The sequence below is a fragment of the Ailuropoda melanoleuca genome, chromosome 7 (assembly GCF_002007445.2).
Source record: "Ailuropoda melanoleuca isolate Jingjing chromosome 7, ASM200744v2, whole genome shotgun sequence".
Taxonomy (NCBI): domain Eukaryota; kingdom Metazoa; phylum Chordata; class Mammalia; order Carnivora; family Ursidae; genus Ailuropoda; species Ailuropoda melanoleuca.
The window spans coordinates 85019707-85036198 of NC_048224.1; the positions used below are offsets into that span (position 1 = coordinate 85019707).

The 16492-nt window shown below is 40.3% G+C and overlaps 1 protein-coding gene across 3 annotated transcripts in view; it reads left to right on the plus strand.

Moving 5' to 3' along the window:
* The window catches only part of HTR2A (5-hydroxytryptamine receptor 2A), a 58204-nt gene that overhangs the window by 2791 nt on the left and 38921 nt on the right, over positions 1–16492 (plus strand). For all 3 annotated transcript variants that reach the window (XM_034665179.1, XM_034665178.1, XM_002914977.4), the window contains one exon: positions 1684–1884. In XM_034665179.1, the coding sequence (XP_034521070.1) occupies positions 1761–1884 (124 nt within the window). In that variant the 5' untranslated portion in view covers positions 1684–1760. The remainder of the gene's footprint in view (positions 1–1683; positions 1885–16492) is intronic.

Here is a 16492-nt window from a genome sequence, read left to right on the forward strand (position 1 = left end):
CCAAAACCACTGCCAGAGGGCGGGGGTGACCCCAGTGGCAGGTAGAGAGCAGGCACCCGCCAGCTGGGTTAAGAAGCTGGGACCTGGCAGCCGCCTCCCGCTCGGGGTGCAATGGCGCCCCCTGGCGGCATCCTCTCTGCGTGCAGCCAGCTCCAGCCAAAGTTGCAACGCTCCAGGGGACTGACTGGTCCTCTCTCACAGGGCAGGGTGAGGAAATGCCTCCTCCCTATCCGTGTTTCAGAAACCAGACTGTGGCCCGCCCTCAGCTGCCTCCTCGCAGAGAAAACTCCAAGGGCCAACATCAGTTCTGACCAGGCAGAGTGTGGCTTCCTTCCAGACACTGCAAAGGAAGAGGCTCCTGTTTTAGTTCAAGTCTTCTTTTCTTTTCTTTTCTTTTCTTTTTTTTTTTTTTGGCAAATAGAGTGAAAGGCATTAAGTTAGGCTTGTATCCTGCACCCTTTACTTTCCTAAATATAGGTGGTGGCATTTTGGTAGAGTATACCCACAAACGTGGAATTTGTTCAGCTTTGTGGGTCTGGACTATTGTAAAGAAAAAGGTGATCTTTAGGATTGCCTTTTCACCTGTACTCCATGTAACATCACCGCTTATGCAGCTATCAAAACTAATTTGGGTTTATATAACCATTTGATCCCCTTTAAAACAAAAAGAGAACACTTAGAATATGCATTATGGGCCTCCTGCAGTGCTCTTCTTAGTGGGATCATCAGGAGAGCTATGCAACACTTTGTTTGGGGCCCACCTCCTCCTATCCTCCTAAGCCCCAGGACCTAGAGAAAAAGCTCTTCAGCTGATTCTCAAGTGCAGCCAGGGCTGACAACCACTGCTGCAAGCAGCTGTTGCCCAAGTGTTATCCCTGGACCAGCAGCACCACCTGGAAACTTGTTAGAAATGGCAATTCTCCTGCCCTACTGCAGAGTCACAAAATCAGCACCTCGAGGTGGGGTCCAGCAGTACCATTTTAAGACCCTACCTAGGAGACTGAGGCTCGCTTGAGTTTGAGCACCACTGCCATGAAACATTCATCAGGACAAGAACACCATGCTTTTCTGCATAGTTCCCCCACACCTCCCAAATTTGATTTGAACACCTAAAGCATTATGTAATTCCTTTTCTTTTTTCCTAAAAAATATTCTCAATCTGGACTTTTTCATCATTTATTCACACCAATAGCATTTATTGAGAGACCACTCAATGACATCACTGTGCAAGACTGAGCAGTTATAGTGATTAAGAGGTGGGCCGAACCTCAGGGAACCCACAGTAGGTCAAAGATGTGAACAGTGTCCTATAAGAGGCACTTTAATAGAGGAACTCAAAAGACATTGAGAGACTTCTAACTCATTAAAAACAAAGAAAAAAGGTAGATGTTAGGGGACACAGAGCAAGAGAAACCCTGAAGACACCCCAAGTTTACCACAACACACTGGCATAATTCCAGCCACAAGAAATTTCTAAACCCTGTGTTCATCAGCTAGTAGGATCTTACCGTCCTTCAATACCAATTGTTCTTAGGTTTTTTAAAACACTGAAAATATCTTGTGTTGCCCTTTGCCACCACCTGTGCCTTCCCCACCTCCCCCAGAATGGACCCTTCTGGCAGGGTCAGTTCCACGAACCGCGGGAGGCCTGAGATCCCTTACTGACGTAACTCTGCATCGCAGGTTACCGGTGGCCTCTGCCGAGCAAGCTCTGTGCGGTCTGGATTTACCTGGACGTGCTCTTCTCCACTGCTTCGATCATGCACCTCTGTGCCATCTCACTAGACCGCTACGTAGCCATCCAGAACCCCATCCATCACAGCCGATTCAACTCCAGAACTAAGGCCTTCCTGAAAATAATTGCTGTTTGGACCATCTCAGTGGGTAAGTGGGTACAGTATTTCAGGGGCTCATTTGAGATCAACATTCACGCCTTCCAAAGAAACAGTTTGTTTTGTTGGACTAAAACCTGACACCATGACTCTATGGGGTTTTTGTTGTTGTCGTCTCGAGATAGGTTGTAATGTAGTAATTATCCGATTGGCTTTAGGAAGAAAAAGTATTAACATCACTGGCTGACAACATAAGTCTACACAGTTAGGAACATATATACCTAAAGAGACAAAATTAGAAATATTTGTGCCCTAGCCACTTCCAAATGGTCCTTCTCCATCTCACACTTTCAAATTCACTACTCTACATCTTGAGTTTCCCCAGAGACCTCCACATTTATCATCATGGGACTTGTCAGTTCAAGACTGCAGATCCCCAAGCTGGAGAATACACAGCTTCCGGAGGCTGGAGAAAGGTACCAGGTGCTATAACTCAAAGGCAGAAGGTGAAGACAGAAGAAGGTGGCAGGACTAGCTCAGGAGCAAGGCATTTCCGTCTGCCCAGTGCCTCTGTAACCTCTCCTCTTGGTATGTCCCCCCACACCCACTTCACTTGCTGTGATTACACATTCACCTCTCACCAGTATTGATCTCCTGTCACACACACTCAACAGGCAGGAAAGCCCAGGTAATGGGAGCCAACGGGGCACCTCCCTGGTAGCTAAGTCAATGGCACCTGTCACCTAAGCAGGCTAGGTCTGTAACCAAAAATTCCCTGGGATTTGCTTTAAGGTTGCAAAGCTTTTCAGGCACCTGTTTATGGCCACATAGGTGCCAGCATCTGCAAACAGGAGAGAGAGACCGTGGGATTTGATGGCAGGCTTAACACCAAAAACTTCTGAGTCTTTTTAATAAAAATCCTAGTTCATAGCAAACACAATAGGATATTTGGTGCTTTTCAGTTCCTATTGCTTGCCTTGCTGCTAAACATGTCCTTTGCAGAGTCGGTAACTCCATTTTGTGGATGAGCCAACTGGGGTTCAACAAATGAAATGATCTGCACAAGACCCCACAGCCAGGAAATAGGACAGTGTAATTTTATAATGGAAATGCTAACAAATTACATTTGAAGGATTTTCAAAGTTTGGAAGAGTCTTATCTAGTTTCCATTTTAAACTTCCTAAGGATTGGAAGATACTGTGGTTTTTTTGATGCATTAGGGAACCAGAGCATAGAGAGGTTTTGTAGCTTGCCGATCAGCTCTCCAGCTAGCAACAGGGCTAGGACTCCAAACTTTCTGGCACCAAGCCATGCTCTTACTGCTACATGACCTTCTAGAGGAAACCATTTTTGTTTAAAAAAAAAAAGTATCTTGTGGTTTCTGGGCCCATGGCAATCTTAGATTCCTAACAGGAGCAAGAGAATGAAGGACTAGTGGCTCTCGATCCCAGCTGCACCTGAGAACCCCTGTGGAGCACTGTGATTTAAGTGGTCCCTGATTGGGTGACTAAGGTGCAACCAGGGTTAAGGACCACTGAAACACAGGTGATCAGCAAAGGGCCAATAATGCAAACGAAGCAAACCATGCTATTTTTTATTCTAGTGTTACCCTTGCGCTCAGTCCCATTCATGACACAGACGCTGGGAACGTCACCCGTCTTTTACCTGTTGCCACACTGACAGCCCTTGCTCTGTCCCAGCGAAGCTCAACAGCACTAGTAGTAAGGGCGGTTTCTGAGCAGACAGCCAACTCGCAGTGTTTAAAGCGCTTACAGAAAATAAACCACAGAGAAGTTGCACAGGAGGACATCGGTCCATTCAGCGATCCCTCCAGGAGACAGCAGGCTGGAATGGTTGAGGGGGTGCCAGGAGGGGCCATCATCAGTTTGGCCATACTTACAACATAGCTACTATGTGCGTAGCACTAAATATACTGAGATGAGTAAGATACGTATTTGGAGGCCTCCAACGATGTGGTGGAGGAAGGCAAACAAGGAAACAAAGCTGAGGTTACAATAGGCTCTCTACCAGATAAAAGGCTGAGGAGATGGCTGTTGGGAACGGTTTAAGAATAAAAGTTCTAATCAAGACCCGGAAGGTGCTTAGCACAAATATTCTGAATTTTCTGCTAGTGTTTCCACTTCTGTTTTGTTTAGATACTTAGTCTAGATGGAATTTTGTGTATACAATCTAACAGGTTCTTCTACCAATGAACACAGCCTTTTCAGCACCTATGGATATATCAATAAATTGCAGATGAAAAACTGATATTTTGTTTTCTTGATAGATTTGAATTTGAACTGCCCTTGCATTCCTGAAATACATTCATAAATGAAATCGGTTTTGGAGGACTTTGTTAGTTGGTTAATTATTCTTACATGGTATTTTTCTTTCTCTCTTTTTAGCTACATTAAATCTGGGGCATTACCCTTTTTTCTCTGTGGTCTTCAAATATTTAAACAGGAATGTTCTTTAAAGGTTATGTAGAACTTAGTTCTAAATCTCTCTCATCCTGGTACCTTTTTAAATGATATCTTTAATTACAACTCTAAACTTCCTTCAGTGGTTATTTACATTTTCTACCTTGTCTTCGGTTATTAGCTACATAGAAAGTTGAAATTCTTTTATACTGACTCTTCGTCATTACATGCAGTTCTTCTTGCCTTCACATCTACTTCGTCTGATAGGAGTATAGCTACGCCAGTTCTCTTTTGGTTACTTTCTGAATATATCTTATTCCATCTTACTACTTCTGATTTAATACTTAAAGTATATTGCTTACAAGCAGCACATAAAGTTTTTTTAATGCAGTCATTCTATCTTTTAATTGGAATATTTACTATATTTATATTTAATGGAGCCCAGATATACAGGATTTGGGTTTAAAATTACCCTGTTAATTTTTTCTTTTGTCTCATTTACTCTATATTCTAGTTTCTATCCTTGCCTTATAATGGCCTGATCAAGAATTCATTGTTGCCCTTTATAAGCTTGTTATCCATTCTTCTAAATCCTTGTGATTTTTTTTTTTTGCCTAATAGAGACTAATTACTTTATAATTTCTTCGATAATGGAAAAACTTTAGAATATTTTAACTCTATTTACCCCTTTCATGTTTTTTTTTTCCTATTGTCTAATTTTAAGTATCCTTTTAAAACCCATAGGACTTAAGTGTTCTACTCACACTTTCCCACATATTGACCATTTCTGTTGCCATCATTGCTTTGGTCATTTCCATGATTCTCCCTGTCATTTCCATGATTCATAGTCCTTACTTCTGAAGAGTTTTAGAATAACCATGCAGTTTTCTTTCAGCTTGTTATTCTAAACATCTTTATCTTGCCTTCATTTTAAGCGTATTTTTTGTTCAATATACAATTCAAGGTTTCTGATTTTTAAGCATTTTAGAAGGGGCATTCCATATTAATCCTTTCACCAACAATTTCAAACTTGCTGCTAAACAAATGTATTGTAGCCTTAATAGGTCACTGTATTTCTAGTTTAAAAATTCCCATTATAGTTGTCCGAAATAATTCTCCATGTTTTCATCTTTTCTTAAATGTTAATTATAGATGTCTGGACAGCTGATTACCTGGGATATTGTATTTTCTGAGGTCTTTTTCCCTTGGGTTGTTAGGATACCTGGTAAATTTTTTTTTATTGAATACTGGACACTGTAAAAAAAATTGTTAATATTCTTATGCAGAGAGGCATTCTTTACCTTTAGCAGGAAATTGCAATAAATCCCCTTAATCCAATCTGGGATTGAGTTTATTTTAGGCTGGCTTTTCATAAGCACTGTTTTTTAGTTTATCCTTACACCTGGGGTATATTCCTTCATTTTTTCAAATGAAAGCCTGAGGTGTTTGCCACTTTAAGGAACTCTGAACTCCTATCCTCTCAGCACTACAGGACCGCTGCTGACTCTTCAGCTATTCAGTCTCTCAGTCTATCCCTCAAACAAACTGGCAAATTACTACTTGGTAAAAGGGGCTCATGCTAATAACTTCCTTCTCTTCCCTTAACTCCAGAATCTTAATTCCTGAAATCCTGGCTACCTTGGTAGCCTTAACTCCAATTTTATCATCTCCCCAACCCCGAGACAAGGTTTTGGGCCTTGAGTTCTGCCTTTTTTGAAACTAGTTACCATACCTCTTCCTCATTTGAAATTCTCCATTGCATCTTTTTTCCCTCTTCATTTTTGTCATGTCTTTTTCCTTTCATATTTTCACATTTTTACAGCACAATCTTCCTACCTCTGCCTTTTGATAAAGAAATCCATCCTGTCTATATTACCATCTTAAGTGACAAAAATCAATTTTATTCCTCCCATCTTCTATTTCATATATTTTCTTTATAACAGTTCATTTACCTTATTTCATGCATTTGCTGACTTGTACAAGATCATTCTTTCCTTCACCGCATCCCAATCAGTTTGAATTATTTGACTTCTCCATTCCTTTTATTATTGCAGTCCCACCCCAAGTAATTGCACTGGTATTTCTATTAGAAGATCATCAATAATCCAACTAGTTGTATTATTTCCTCATTCACTCTGAGTCCCAATTTAGACTTCTCCTTAATTTTAAAATAACCTAATAGTGCAATAGCTTCTTAAGCAAGTCAAAGAAATGCACAAACTATAAAGATATAGACATTGCTCACTACATGAGAAAAAGTTTTATGGCTGAAAAATCAATACAGGCCAAGTCAAAAGAAAGTATCAGTATGTATAAACAGACCAAGGGTTGATATTCCTAACATACAAAGAGTACCTACATTTCAATAAACAAAAAGACAACCCAGTAGGGAAAGAAATATGAACACGAACAGAAACATGAAATGGACAATAAATGCTGAAAAGTGAACAACAAATGGATTGGAAAATGCTTAGTTTCTTTAACAGTCATGGAAATGTAATTTAAAACAATTCATTACCATTGTTCATCTGATTGGCAAAATTAAAATAAGTGGAAACACCCAGAGTGATGCCCTATGTATGCTCCTGTCTTATTTGTGTGAATCTGAATTGTTCTTGGACAGTGTAGGCAAAGTTGTTAAAATTTGACCTACCAATCCTACTTCAGACCATCTGTCATACAGAAAAATAAAAGTAGATAAGAACCTTTAACTCAGAAGTCTTGGAAAATAGAAAAGAAGATTGGATTATGGTTCTTTGTATTTTTTTACCCTAATTACAGAACATCTTATAGCTCTTAACATTGAGGTGGGGTTATTGGATATGTAACTGGAAAAATGTCCATGATTTTAAGTGCAAAAAGCAAGATTTCAGGGTGGTATGGATGGTCTGAGCCCATTCTGGTAAAATAGGAGTAATTTATGTAAAACTACTAGCAGGTAGAATCTGAGGACTTCACATTTGTCAAGAGGGGGAAATTAGAAAAAAACAGCAGATTGCTATGTTTTTCCCTGTAGCCTTCTGTATAGTTTTGTCACAAATATCAGTGCTTCATTCTTGATCATCATAACATCTGTGGCGTGGGAGAGAAGGCTTCATGGAGAAGGTGGATGACCTTCCAAGTTTGCTCAGATCTAACAAATGGCAACCTTGGGAACCACAGCCTAGATGACTCAAGGTTCCCTGCACTTGGTATTTCTGAGATTTGCTGCTGCGACCCCCTGCTTACTGCTACCAGCTTGGTCATTTTACTGTTGCCAAGGCTTTCATCCAATTCTGAGGAAAATGAACGTAATTACAAATGAATTGCCCTTTCTATTTGTGAGCTCTGAGTAAAAAACTGATGACAGAAAAGACTGACGCATTAGATTAAGAATGATCCTAGGATTTTCTGGATTTCATCAACCCTTCATAAACCCAATTCCCATGATCAGAGGTAACCGTGACTTCACCACAATATAAAAAATGAGCAAACGCTCTCCTCACAATGATTGTCTTGCAACATCAAGAAGACAAAATACTTTATTCCCTGTCTTTAGCAGGTAAAGGTACAGGTTAGATAGAAAAAGTGAAAAGGACTATTTTTCACGTTGTCATAAGACAGGCAAAGACCCCAACTTTTTTTTCTTCTATTTCAGAAATAGATTTGCAGCTCGGAGTAATTTTCAAGTATTGCAAGTCCAAATAGAATGGTTTCTTTTCCCCCTCCCTGCTCAAGGTTATCTGTGACTGCTATTCTCCACCACTATCTTTGTAACAGGATAAAGACAAACTGGGTCACATTTATTCAGAACCTTTGTCTTCACAATCTGACACCTTTGCATAAATCCTCAACTGAACGCTTCAGTCACCAGGTACAACTCTCGCCTTTAGGCAGGTCAGAAATCTACCATCTTAGTGCAGATTTATAAAGAAACTTTGAGGGACAGTAAAAATAATAACTCGGTGTAGCTTTAATTTTTTTATAGAGGACTCTGAGCATCTGTTTGTCTATGAACAAATTTCCATTTTGTATAGTTGGTTCATCATAGATCTTGGTTATAAACTAAAAAAGTCCGGAGTCAGTCTACCTGGCTCTGTCCCTCCTAAGCCGTGTGTCATAGGGCAAGTTCCCAATGAATAAATTACAGTAACAGTACTTACGTCCTGAGGTTTAGTGACTGAGTAAACATGGGGTTTAGTGTCTAAGTGTTACAACATGTAAACTTTTCTGTAAGGTTCTTGGTTTCTTCCTAACAGATTAGCAGGGTTAGCTTTTTATCTGTTTTCACAATTTATCTAGGTGTGTTCCCAGTGTGTAATTGGCCATTTGAAATTGGTGTTTTTTCCACATGAATCTTTGTTTTTATATGATTGTTTATGTACGTTCTTTTCTTTAGGTCTTCTGAATTTTGAATCATTACTGGGCTTGCCTTTCCTACTACAAAGTTAAAAAAAAAAACTTCCATTACTTTCATTGGTTTTATATTAAGTCTTTGAGCCATTTAGAATTTACCTGCGATTTTATTCTTTCTACACAGCTACTTTTACCTTTTATTTTCCCAACTGATTTGATATGCCACTTCATCATAACCCAAGTCCCCATATATATTTGGATTTACTTCTGGACTTGTTCGGTTATCAGTTTACTCTTTCACCTGAGTATACTTTCAGTTGAGAATATATAATGGCATTTATTACCTTAGATCAACTCCCTCATTCTTAGACTTTTCATAACCATTTTCACATGCTTTGAGTTTTAGAAATTAGCTTTTATCTAGTTCGGGGTGGGGGGGTGGTTTTATTGAAATCCTGTGTGGATTTATAAATTAACTTTCTAGGCCTTTTAGGCGGCGTGCCTGTGTACTTTTTTGGTCTTTTCTATTTTTCTGTGTTTGTGAGCACTCACTCTATGTAGAACAAAGTGAATGTAAATAAACAAATATAACTACTTGAAATTTTAGCATTTAGTGTCTTAAAAATCACATGCAATTTAGGTCCAAGAAGAACAATAGTGAACTATGCTTAATTTTTCTATCATATCCTACCTTCTGAAAGGTACTTGCAAATATACAAAGTCAGTCAACTGAATAAAATGTGCTTAAATCCAGTGTTCTGTTGGCCTTCGTGCTCAGGGTGGGGGTGGGGAGCATTCCCAGCTCCAGTGCCTGAAACAAAGTATCTGAGTCCTCCTGGGATTCTCTCCTCTGGGACCTGACAGGTTTATGCCCAACTCCCTCGCCTGCAGGAGTCAGTCAGCCTAGCAAGTGGAATCCAAAGACTCATCAAGCAACCAGGACAGGAAGAGAATGGGTTACCTGTTCTCTCTTCCACTGTTGGGAAGTCACAATGTAGGCTAGCACCTACCAGGACACAAAGGCAAATTTGAGGAATTATTTTAACTCTCCCTTTCCCTTGGTTTCTTATTTTCTCTCCTGGGTGAAGCAAAATGGTCTTCTTTCTTTTTGCTTCCACCATACGGCAACATCCTATCCAGAAAGCTAGGAAGGAGGTCTGGGCACCACCTCATTCTGCAGGTGAGGGGTCCAGTGTCCAGGAGCAGGGATGCTCACAGCCACACGGAGATTACAGTCCTTCCCAAGAATATTGTGGCACCAGTCAGCTGCCACATAGCTGGCCATACTGTCACAGCCGTGAAACAAAGGCTCTGCAGAGCCAATGTCAGCTCACCTGCTCTTATTTCTTAGAGTGCCACGGTCCTGTCCCCTTCTGCCCACAGGTGCAGAATTTAAGGACCCCTCCCCTGCTGACCAGCAATTCATACTTAGAAACATCAGAGAGGCTATACTCTTGGAGGACACATCCTTGGTTGTCCTTCACCACATTTGCCCATGGGTAAGAAGCCACTTAATGGCCCATGTAGCTCAAAACCTGCCAGAATGACAGCTGACTTCTTTCTGCATGGAAGACTCAGCCATAGCTATGGGACAATACGCTCAATAAAACAGCACTTAGCATCAACTCTCCAGGGCTACTGGAAACTGGTGAGGAAAATTAAGAAGTGATTTGGTGGTAAAGAAGTGCTTTATGCCTTGTCAGTCTGCTACTTTGGTCTGCTTCGTGGACTTTTTTGCTCTTTTGATCATTCTTCTCTCAAGGAAAATGAGGAAGAAAGGAGGGACAGGGCTGAGACTTTTGTTTCTTCTGGACACGGAGAGCAGAGCACTAGCATCCATATACTGTCCCTTCCTGCCCACGGGCTGTGGAAGGTATGTGCAGGTTATGGAGCTTCCACTTTCTCCAGATCTAACCATCCCTTCCGGGCTAGAAGGTAGGAACGCTCGAGTCAGAGGCTGTGGTAGATCATCCTACAGGTTATCACCAGCACCCTTCATAGCCTAGAACCCGTTCCTTCCTTGCCCTAACAAAACCTCAACCCTGGATCACTCAGACCACCACCCCTCACTGTTACTGCACCCACGTCACCAAGAACTGCTGGAGAAAGTCACACTGAATCACATGGTGTCGCATCTCTCTGGTTTCCAACTTTGCCTGGACCCTCGTTGTGGTCAGTCCTTTGGTCTGTCTCTAGTGGATCTTTCAAGTTTTCCTACTTAGGTTTTCTCAACCTCAGACCTTCATTCTCCAACCAGAAGGCCTTATCCTGTTCTCCTATGAAAAGGCCATTAAGGCTAATTCCTCTTTTCCCTACTTCTACTTTCCAATTCCTCTTTCAATTTTCAGTTTCCAAACAGGTATTCTAGGACCATCCATACTCTTATGTACTTTGTCCCTACCTCCTGTTCTTCCCCCAAAGTATCTCCAACTCCTCCCCATCCATCTCTGACTTGCGTTAACTTCCCTAAAGACTCTACCCTTGCTTGCTGCATTTTGTCCCATCCTTCACACCTCAAAGCACCCTCCAGCTTTGGCTGCCCTTCTTTTTACTGTTCAAGGTCACCAAAGCCTTTCTGTTTCCCAGTCATATCTAGGAACTAATAATGTACTCAGTACATGAGTACTTTCTCAATGTGAGAATGCAGCAGCTCCGACTAGGGAGAATGCAAACTTACCCTTCATCCCTCCTGCCTTTCCAGACCAGCACCCACAGTCTAAGCTAAACTTGAACCTCACCATTACCATTCAGTGCAGAGCACAGAGGAGCAAGTGGGTCAGTGGGTTATACCAAGCAAAGCTCCCTCAGATTTCAGCCCTTTGAGAATGCCTCAGTACTCTTTCACTTGGATATCCTTGGACTCTGTCTGCACTTCAAACCTTTGCTGCAATTTCTCTGGTTTCGGCCCTTTCTTCAAGTTGTTTTTTCTAAACCATCCACTGTCCTCCATTTGTGAATTACTGGAAAGAGTACATTCTTTTCATGGGTTGTTCTAGTTGACTGTGATCAATGCATTTTGTTTAATCAGTGAAGGGAATTTTAAGATCGTATACACATGTGTCTGGACATGGTCCTCATTCAAAAATATGTCTCATTCCTTACCTCTTTTCCTTTTACGTATTTAATTCTATGGATTGATTGCTTTCAATACTACGTGTTTTCTCTGTTCCTTTGTCAACTCCCAAATGAACCACTGAAGGTCTACATGAGGAACCACATTTACAGGCGACACTCAAATGGTTAAGACATTACCAATTCCTACCATATTTAAGGAAACCACCCAGTTTACACATTTGACATAGGAACTTTGGCAACCACCCAGGATATAGAAACGCACAGCCTGTTTATTCAGGGGTGCTTTTTAGTTCTGATACAGCAATTAACCCATTTTTTTAAGGTTGTTGCTTATTAAAATTTCATTTAATCCAATGAAAGCTATTCAAGCCTGTCTGGAAGAAATTTGATCCTCATTTGTTGTCTTGTGTGGTGCACTGGTTATTGTGTCTTTGTTTTAGGCACTGGCTACTGAATCCCTAGGAAATATCCATGATGTACCACAAACCATTTTATTTGTGGTTCCTCTAATCCAAGGGAAAGGAGAGGTTCCTCTTCTATCTCCCAGCAGCTTCCTGTACAATTCTGCCAGCATTCTATTAGGGCTTCAATCATTCTATTCTGGCATCATAATTCTTAGATGCAAATTCACCAACCCTGCCCTATCATTCTGGTTTAACAACACATGCTCCCCACATATACCTGAAGACACTATTTCTTTTGATTTGTCTCCTAAACCACTTACCAAGGAATCAGACACATAGGAGACAAAGTATGAATGTATTTAGCCATATATAGGAGCTCAATTATGCCGTTTGAATGAATCAAGTAAATGAATGAGAAAAGGATGGAGGGAGACATGAAAGGAAGGGATAGGGAAATAAAGGGAGGAAGAGAAATAGGGTTTCTTGAGAGGCCCCTGTAGCTTTTCCCCCTGACAGTAAGTCATCTTTAATATGTCCACCTATGCCAGCTGTTTTATGTACAGGACCTCACTTGGCCACCTACAGACAATAAAGGTTTGCATACACATCTCTAGAGTAGCTTTTTCAGTATTCAGATTTAATGCCTGTTTCCATAGAAACAGGTTTGGCAAGGCTGGCTCATAGAAGCTAAGAATGAGAGACATTCCGTGAGAATTTCACTAACTTCAGGCAAAAACTAAAGTCACACTTTTGTTTTTTCAGTAACTTGGTGCTTTCAACTCAGCAGGAGAGAGACTTATTAAGTCAAGCAAGAAATATTTTCATTTTATTAATGAGGTTTCTTTTTTTGACTGTTTACATTTCTCATAAAATTGAAAGCGGTTACAGAACGGCGTTAATAGGGAATGTTCCTCCGGGGAATGGAAAACTTTCAGATTCTGGTTACGGTCTTCAGAACCGCCCCTGCCCAGTCCTTTCCTCAGTGAAAGGTCTTAGCTGGCCCTTGTTCACCTGCCTATTTTGAGGTATTTTATCGTTTAGCCAGATGTTAACAGTGTTAAAGAAAACTGAAAAACTCAAACAATAAGACTGAACTATGAAAGTGAAGTATGTCTCTAAGCATCCCTAGTAACCATTCTCAGACCAGTTTCTGCAACCATGTGAAACAGACAAAAGTGATAACCCATAACCCTAGACCACTTATTTCACCCCCTGGATGAGAACTTCCTTTGTGTCTGTGAAGGAGGACTTTTCTATAAGGAAACAATGGAAGCACATTAAAGTTACTGTACAATGCATACGCTTAGAGCCCATTCCCAGATAACCGGTATACCTCAAGAAGTGCTGCCTGAACTAGCAGTTTAGAAATTGAATTTTTTGATGTGTGTTCTCATGCACTGTATTTCACGGTCAAGATTTCAGATTTGTACACTGCATGTACACATATTTGTAAGGAACCATGTGAACATCTCTACTAGAAGTGCACAGGTGTTCAACCATGCAGAATATACCAGGCTTTTAACTTCAAGGGTAGGGAGGAGCCATGTCTTACTTGTCTGGTTTCTTCACCCCTAATATAGCAGGGGTTCAATAAATGTTTGCAAAACTGGCCAGTAATGAGCCAATCCTGATTTCTTCAGTTTTCATTTCAAATTGTTCAAGGTAATAAGGTACCTTCCCACATAAAGGAATATCATGATATTTGAAAGATATCACTGCCCATCAATAATCCTACCAGAATTAAAGAGGAAAAATACAACTAAGATGACCCAACTAATTTCCCTGGAGCTCTTTTGAAGTAGTTTAGAAAATCTTAAATCTCACATGGGATTTGTCTAGAATTAAATCCCTAAAATTGTCAGCAAGCCTCTGAAAAAGGTGCTTTTGTTCTAATAGCAAAGAATTCTATTTCTAGGTCTCCAACCTTCAGAATCATACACAAAACAAGCTGGGTGTCAAAATATGGAGCAAAAACACTGAAACCTCTTACTGGCCTGACCAAAGTATAGTGTTATCTGTAACCCCTATCTGTTTGCCTACCTGGAAAGTTTACCAACTCTTCAAAATTATTTTGAAATAGCGATGGTTCTTGGGTGAATAAATGAATTCATAGACCCGATGGCAAGAGTAACACTAAATAGCCTGTCTTCAGAATAATTTGTTTTCTTTTTCCATAGTGGTTGAAGGCAGAGAAGACAATTGCTTATTTAGCAACCCAATCCATCAGTGGCTCAGCAGCCTGAAACAGGATAGAAATGGAAATAGACCAGGTGAGAACCAATGAGTCAAAAGGTTTTGTTTTTGTTTTTTTTTAACCCAGCCCCAGTTGCCCGTAGAATTGAATGGACACCAATCATAAAAGAAGGGTCTTATGACTGATTTCCCTTTGTTTTTCAGGTCAAAATTGACCTGTTTAGTTTATAGACTTTTAACATGTTTTTCAAAGGATAAAATAAGGAATCTGAATCGAATTGTTTTTATAGTTCTTAAGAAGCTTTTTCTACATTAGTACGTGCTAGAAGCTTAAAGTCCAGTTCCTCAAACTTACATAATTCTCACAATGTAGAAGATCCTAAAAGTTGAAAGGGAGGAGAGAGGGGATGGTAGGTTTAATTCAGTAGCAATAAACTAAACATTTTAAAGTGGTTTTGCAGCACCAAGCTCCTCTGTCCATAATACATTGCCAGTCAGAGTTCTGCACCAGGTAAGAAGCCGCTCTGGCAAGAGGAGCAGCATACTGAGACGTAGGCAGCCTGGGCCATCGTCCAGCTTTTATGGGCATGTGGGCTGAGTCCATTTCCTCACTTGTGAAGTAAGAAGTTTGGATTACTGAATTCCTAAACTCATGGTCAACTCTACAGTCCCATAGTCTAAACTGAACCCTGAAGTCTTGGTACTGAGAATATTTGGAGGGAGCCCGAGCAAAACTTAACTGGATTTTAACATCTCCAAATTACACTTAGCTATACTTCATGTTAGAACAATTTAGATAAAATTCATCGGATTACAATTGAATATAACTGATATAGGTCCAAGATAAAATGCAGCTCAAAACTCCAATGGGTAATTAATAGGTCACTATTAATAGAGACCCAAGGTATCGAGCCAGCCAAGATCTTTCCTTTTAAGAACAGTCAAAATCATTAGCAATTTTTAATCCTAGAACTATTTTGTCTCCCACATAGAATGTATTTTAGCAAATAGCCTACATGTGATTCTGTATCATGACACTTTTATAACTTATAATACATTTCTATTTTTCTGTTACAGGCTCTATTGTTAGGATTTTAACAGCTGCAATTTATTCCCTCATGTTGGTAAAGAATAATCTGTTAGCCATTCTCCCAATTCTGTTTCTAATTTTGACTACAAGTAGTATATTCAAAACACTCACTTGGCATTTAATAGCATCTGTTTTATTGTCCTTACAGTCGGTTACATTTTAGTTTAGTCCTTTCAGTTTCACCTGCCCTTAATTTCCTCAGGTATATTTACTTCAGTCCAAATGATTCCTTCACTTTTCTCCTGTTTAAGGAAGTCTGACCATTTTAGAAGTTGCCTTTCTGGGGCGCCTGGGTGGCACAGCGGTTAAGCGTCTGCCTTCGGCTCAGGGCGTGATCCCGGTGTTCTGGGATCGAGCCCCACATCAGGCTCCTCTGCTATGAGCCTGCTTCTTCCTCTCCCACTCCCCCTGCTTGTGTTCCCTCTCTCACTGGCTGTCTCTATCTCTGTCGAATAAATAAATAAAATCTTCAAAAAAAAAAAAAAAGTTGCCTTTCTTTTCAAAAAGTCACTAACAAAGGCATGTACTTTAAAAAAATTGTGGCAAAACAACCAATGTAACCATTTTGCTATTAAGTATATAGTTCAGTGGTATTACATTCAGAATCTTGTACAACCATAACCACCATTTCCAAAATTACCATCCCGAGCAGAAGCTGCGTTAAGCTATTCTTCTCCATTCCCTCCTACACCAGCCCCCAGTAACTGCTAATCTACTTTGCCTCTATGAATTGGTCTCTTACATTTCATAGAAGTGGAATTATATTTGTCCTTTTGAGTCTAGCTTACCTTACTAGGTTTTCAAGGTTTATTACGCTACATATAAAACTCCATTCCTTCTTAGAGTTCAATAGTCCATTGTAAGTACATTTTGCTTATTGATTTGTCTGATGGTGGACAGGAGTTATTTCCACCTTTTGGCTATTGTGAATACCGCTGTGTTGAATGTTGGCATACAAGGATCTGTAGGAGTCCATTTTCAATTCTTTTGTGTATCTACCAAAGAGTGGAATTGTAGGTCATATTCTAGATTTACCTTTTCGAGAAACTGCTCCATCATCTTCCACAGTACCTATACCACTTTACATTTCCATCAGCAATATAGAAAAGCTCCAGTTTCTCCACATCATCAGCAAAAGTTACC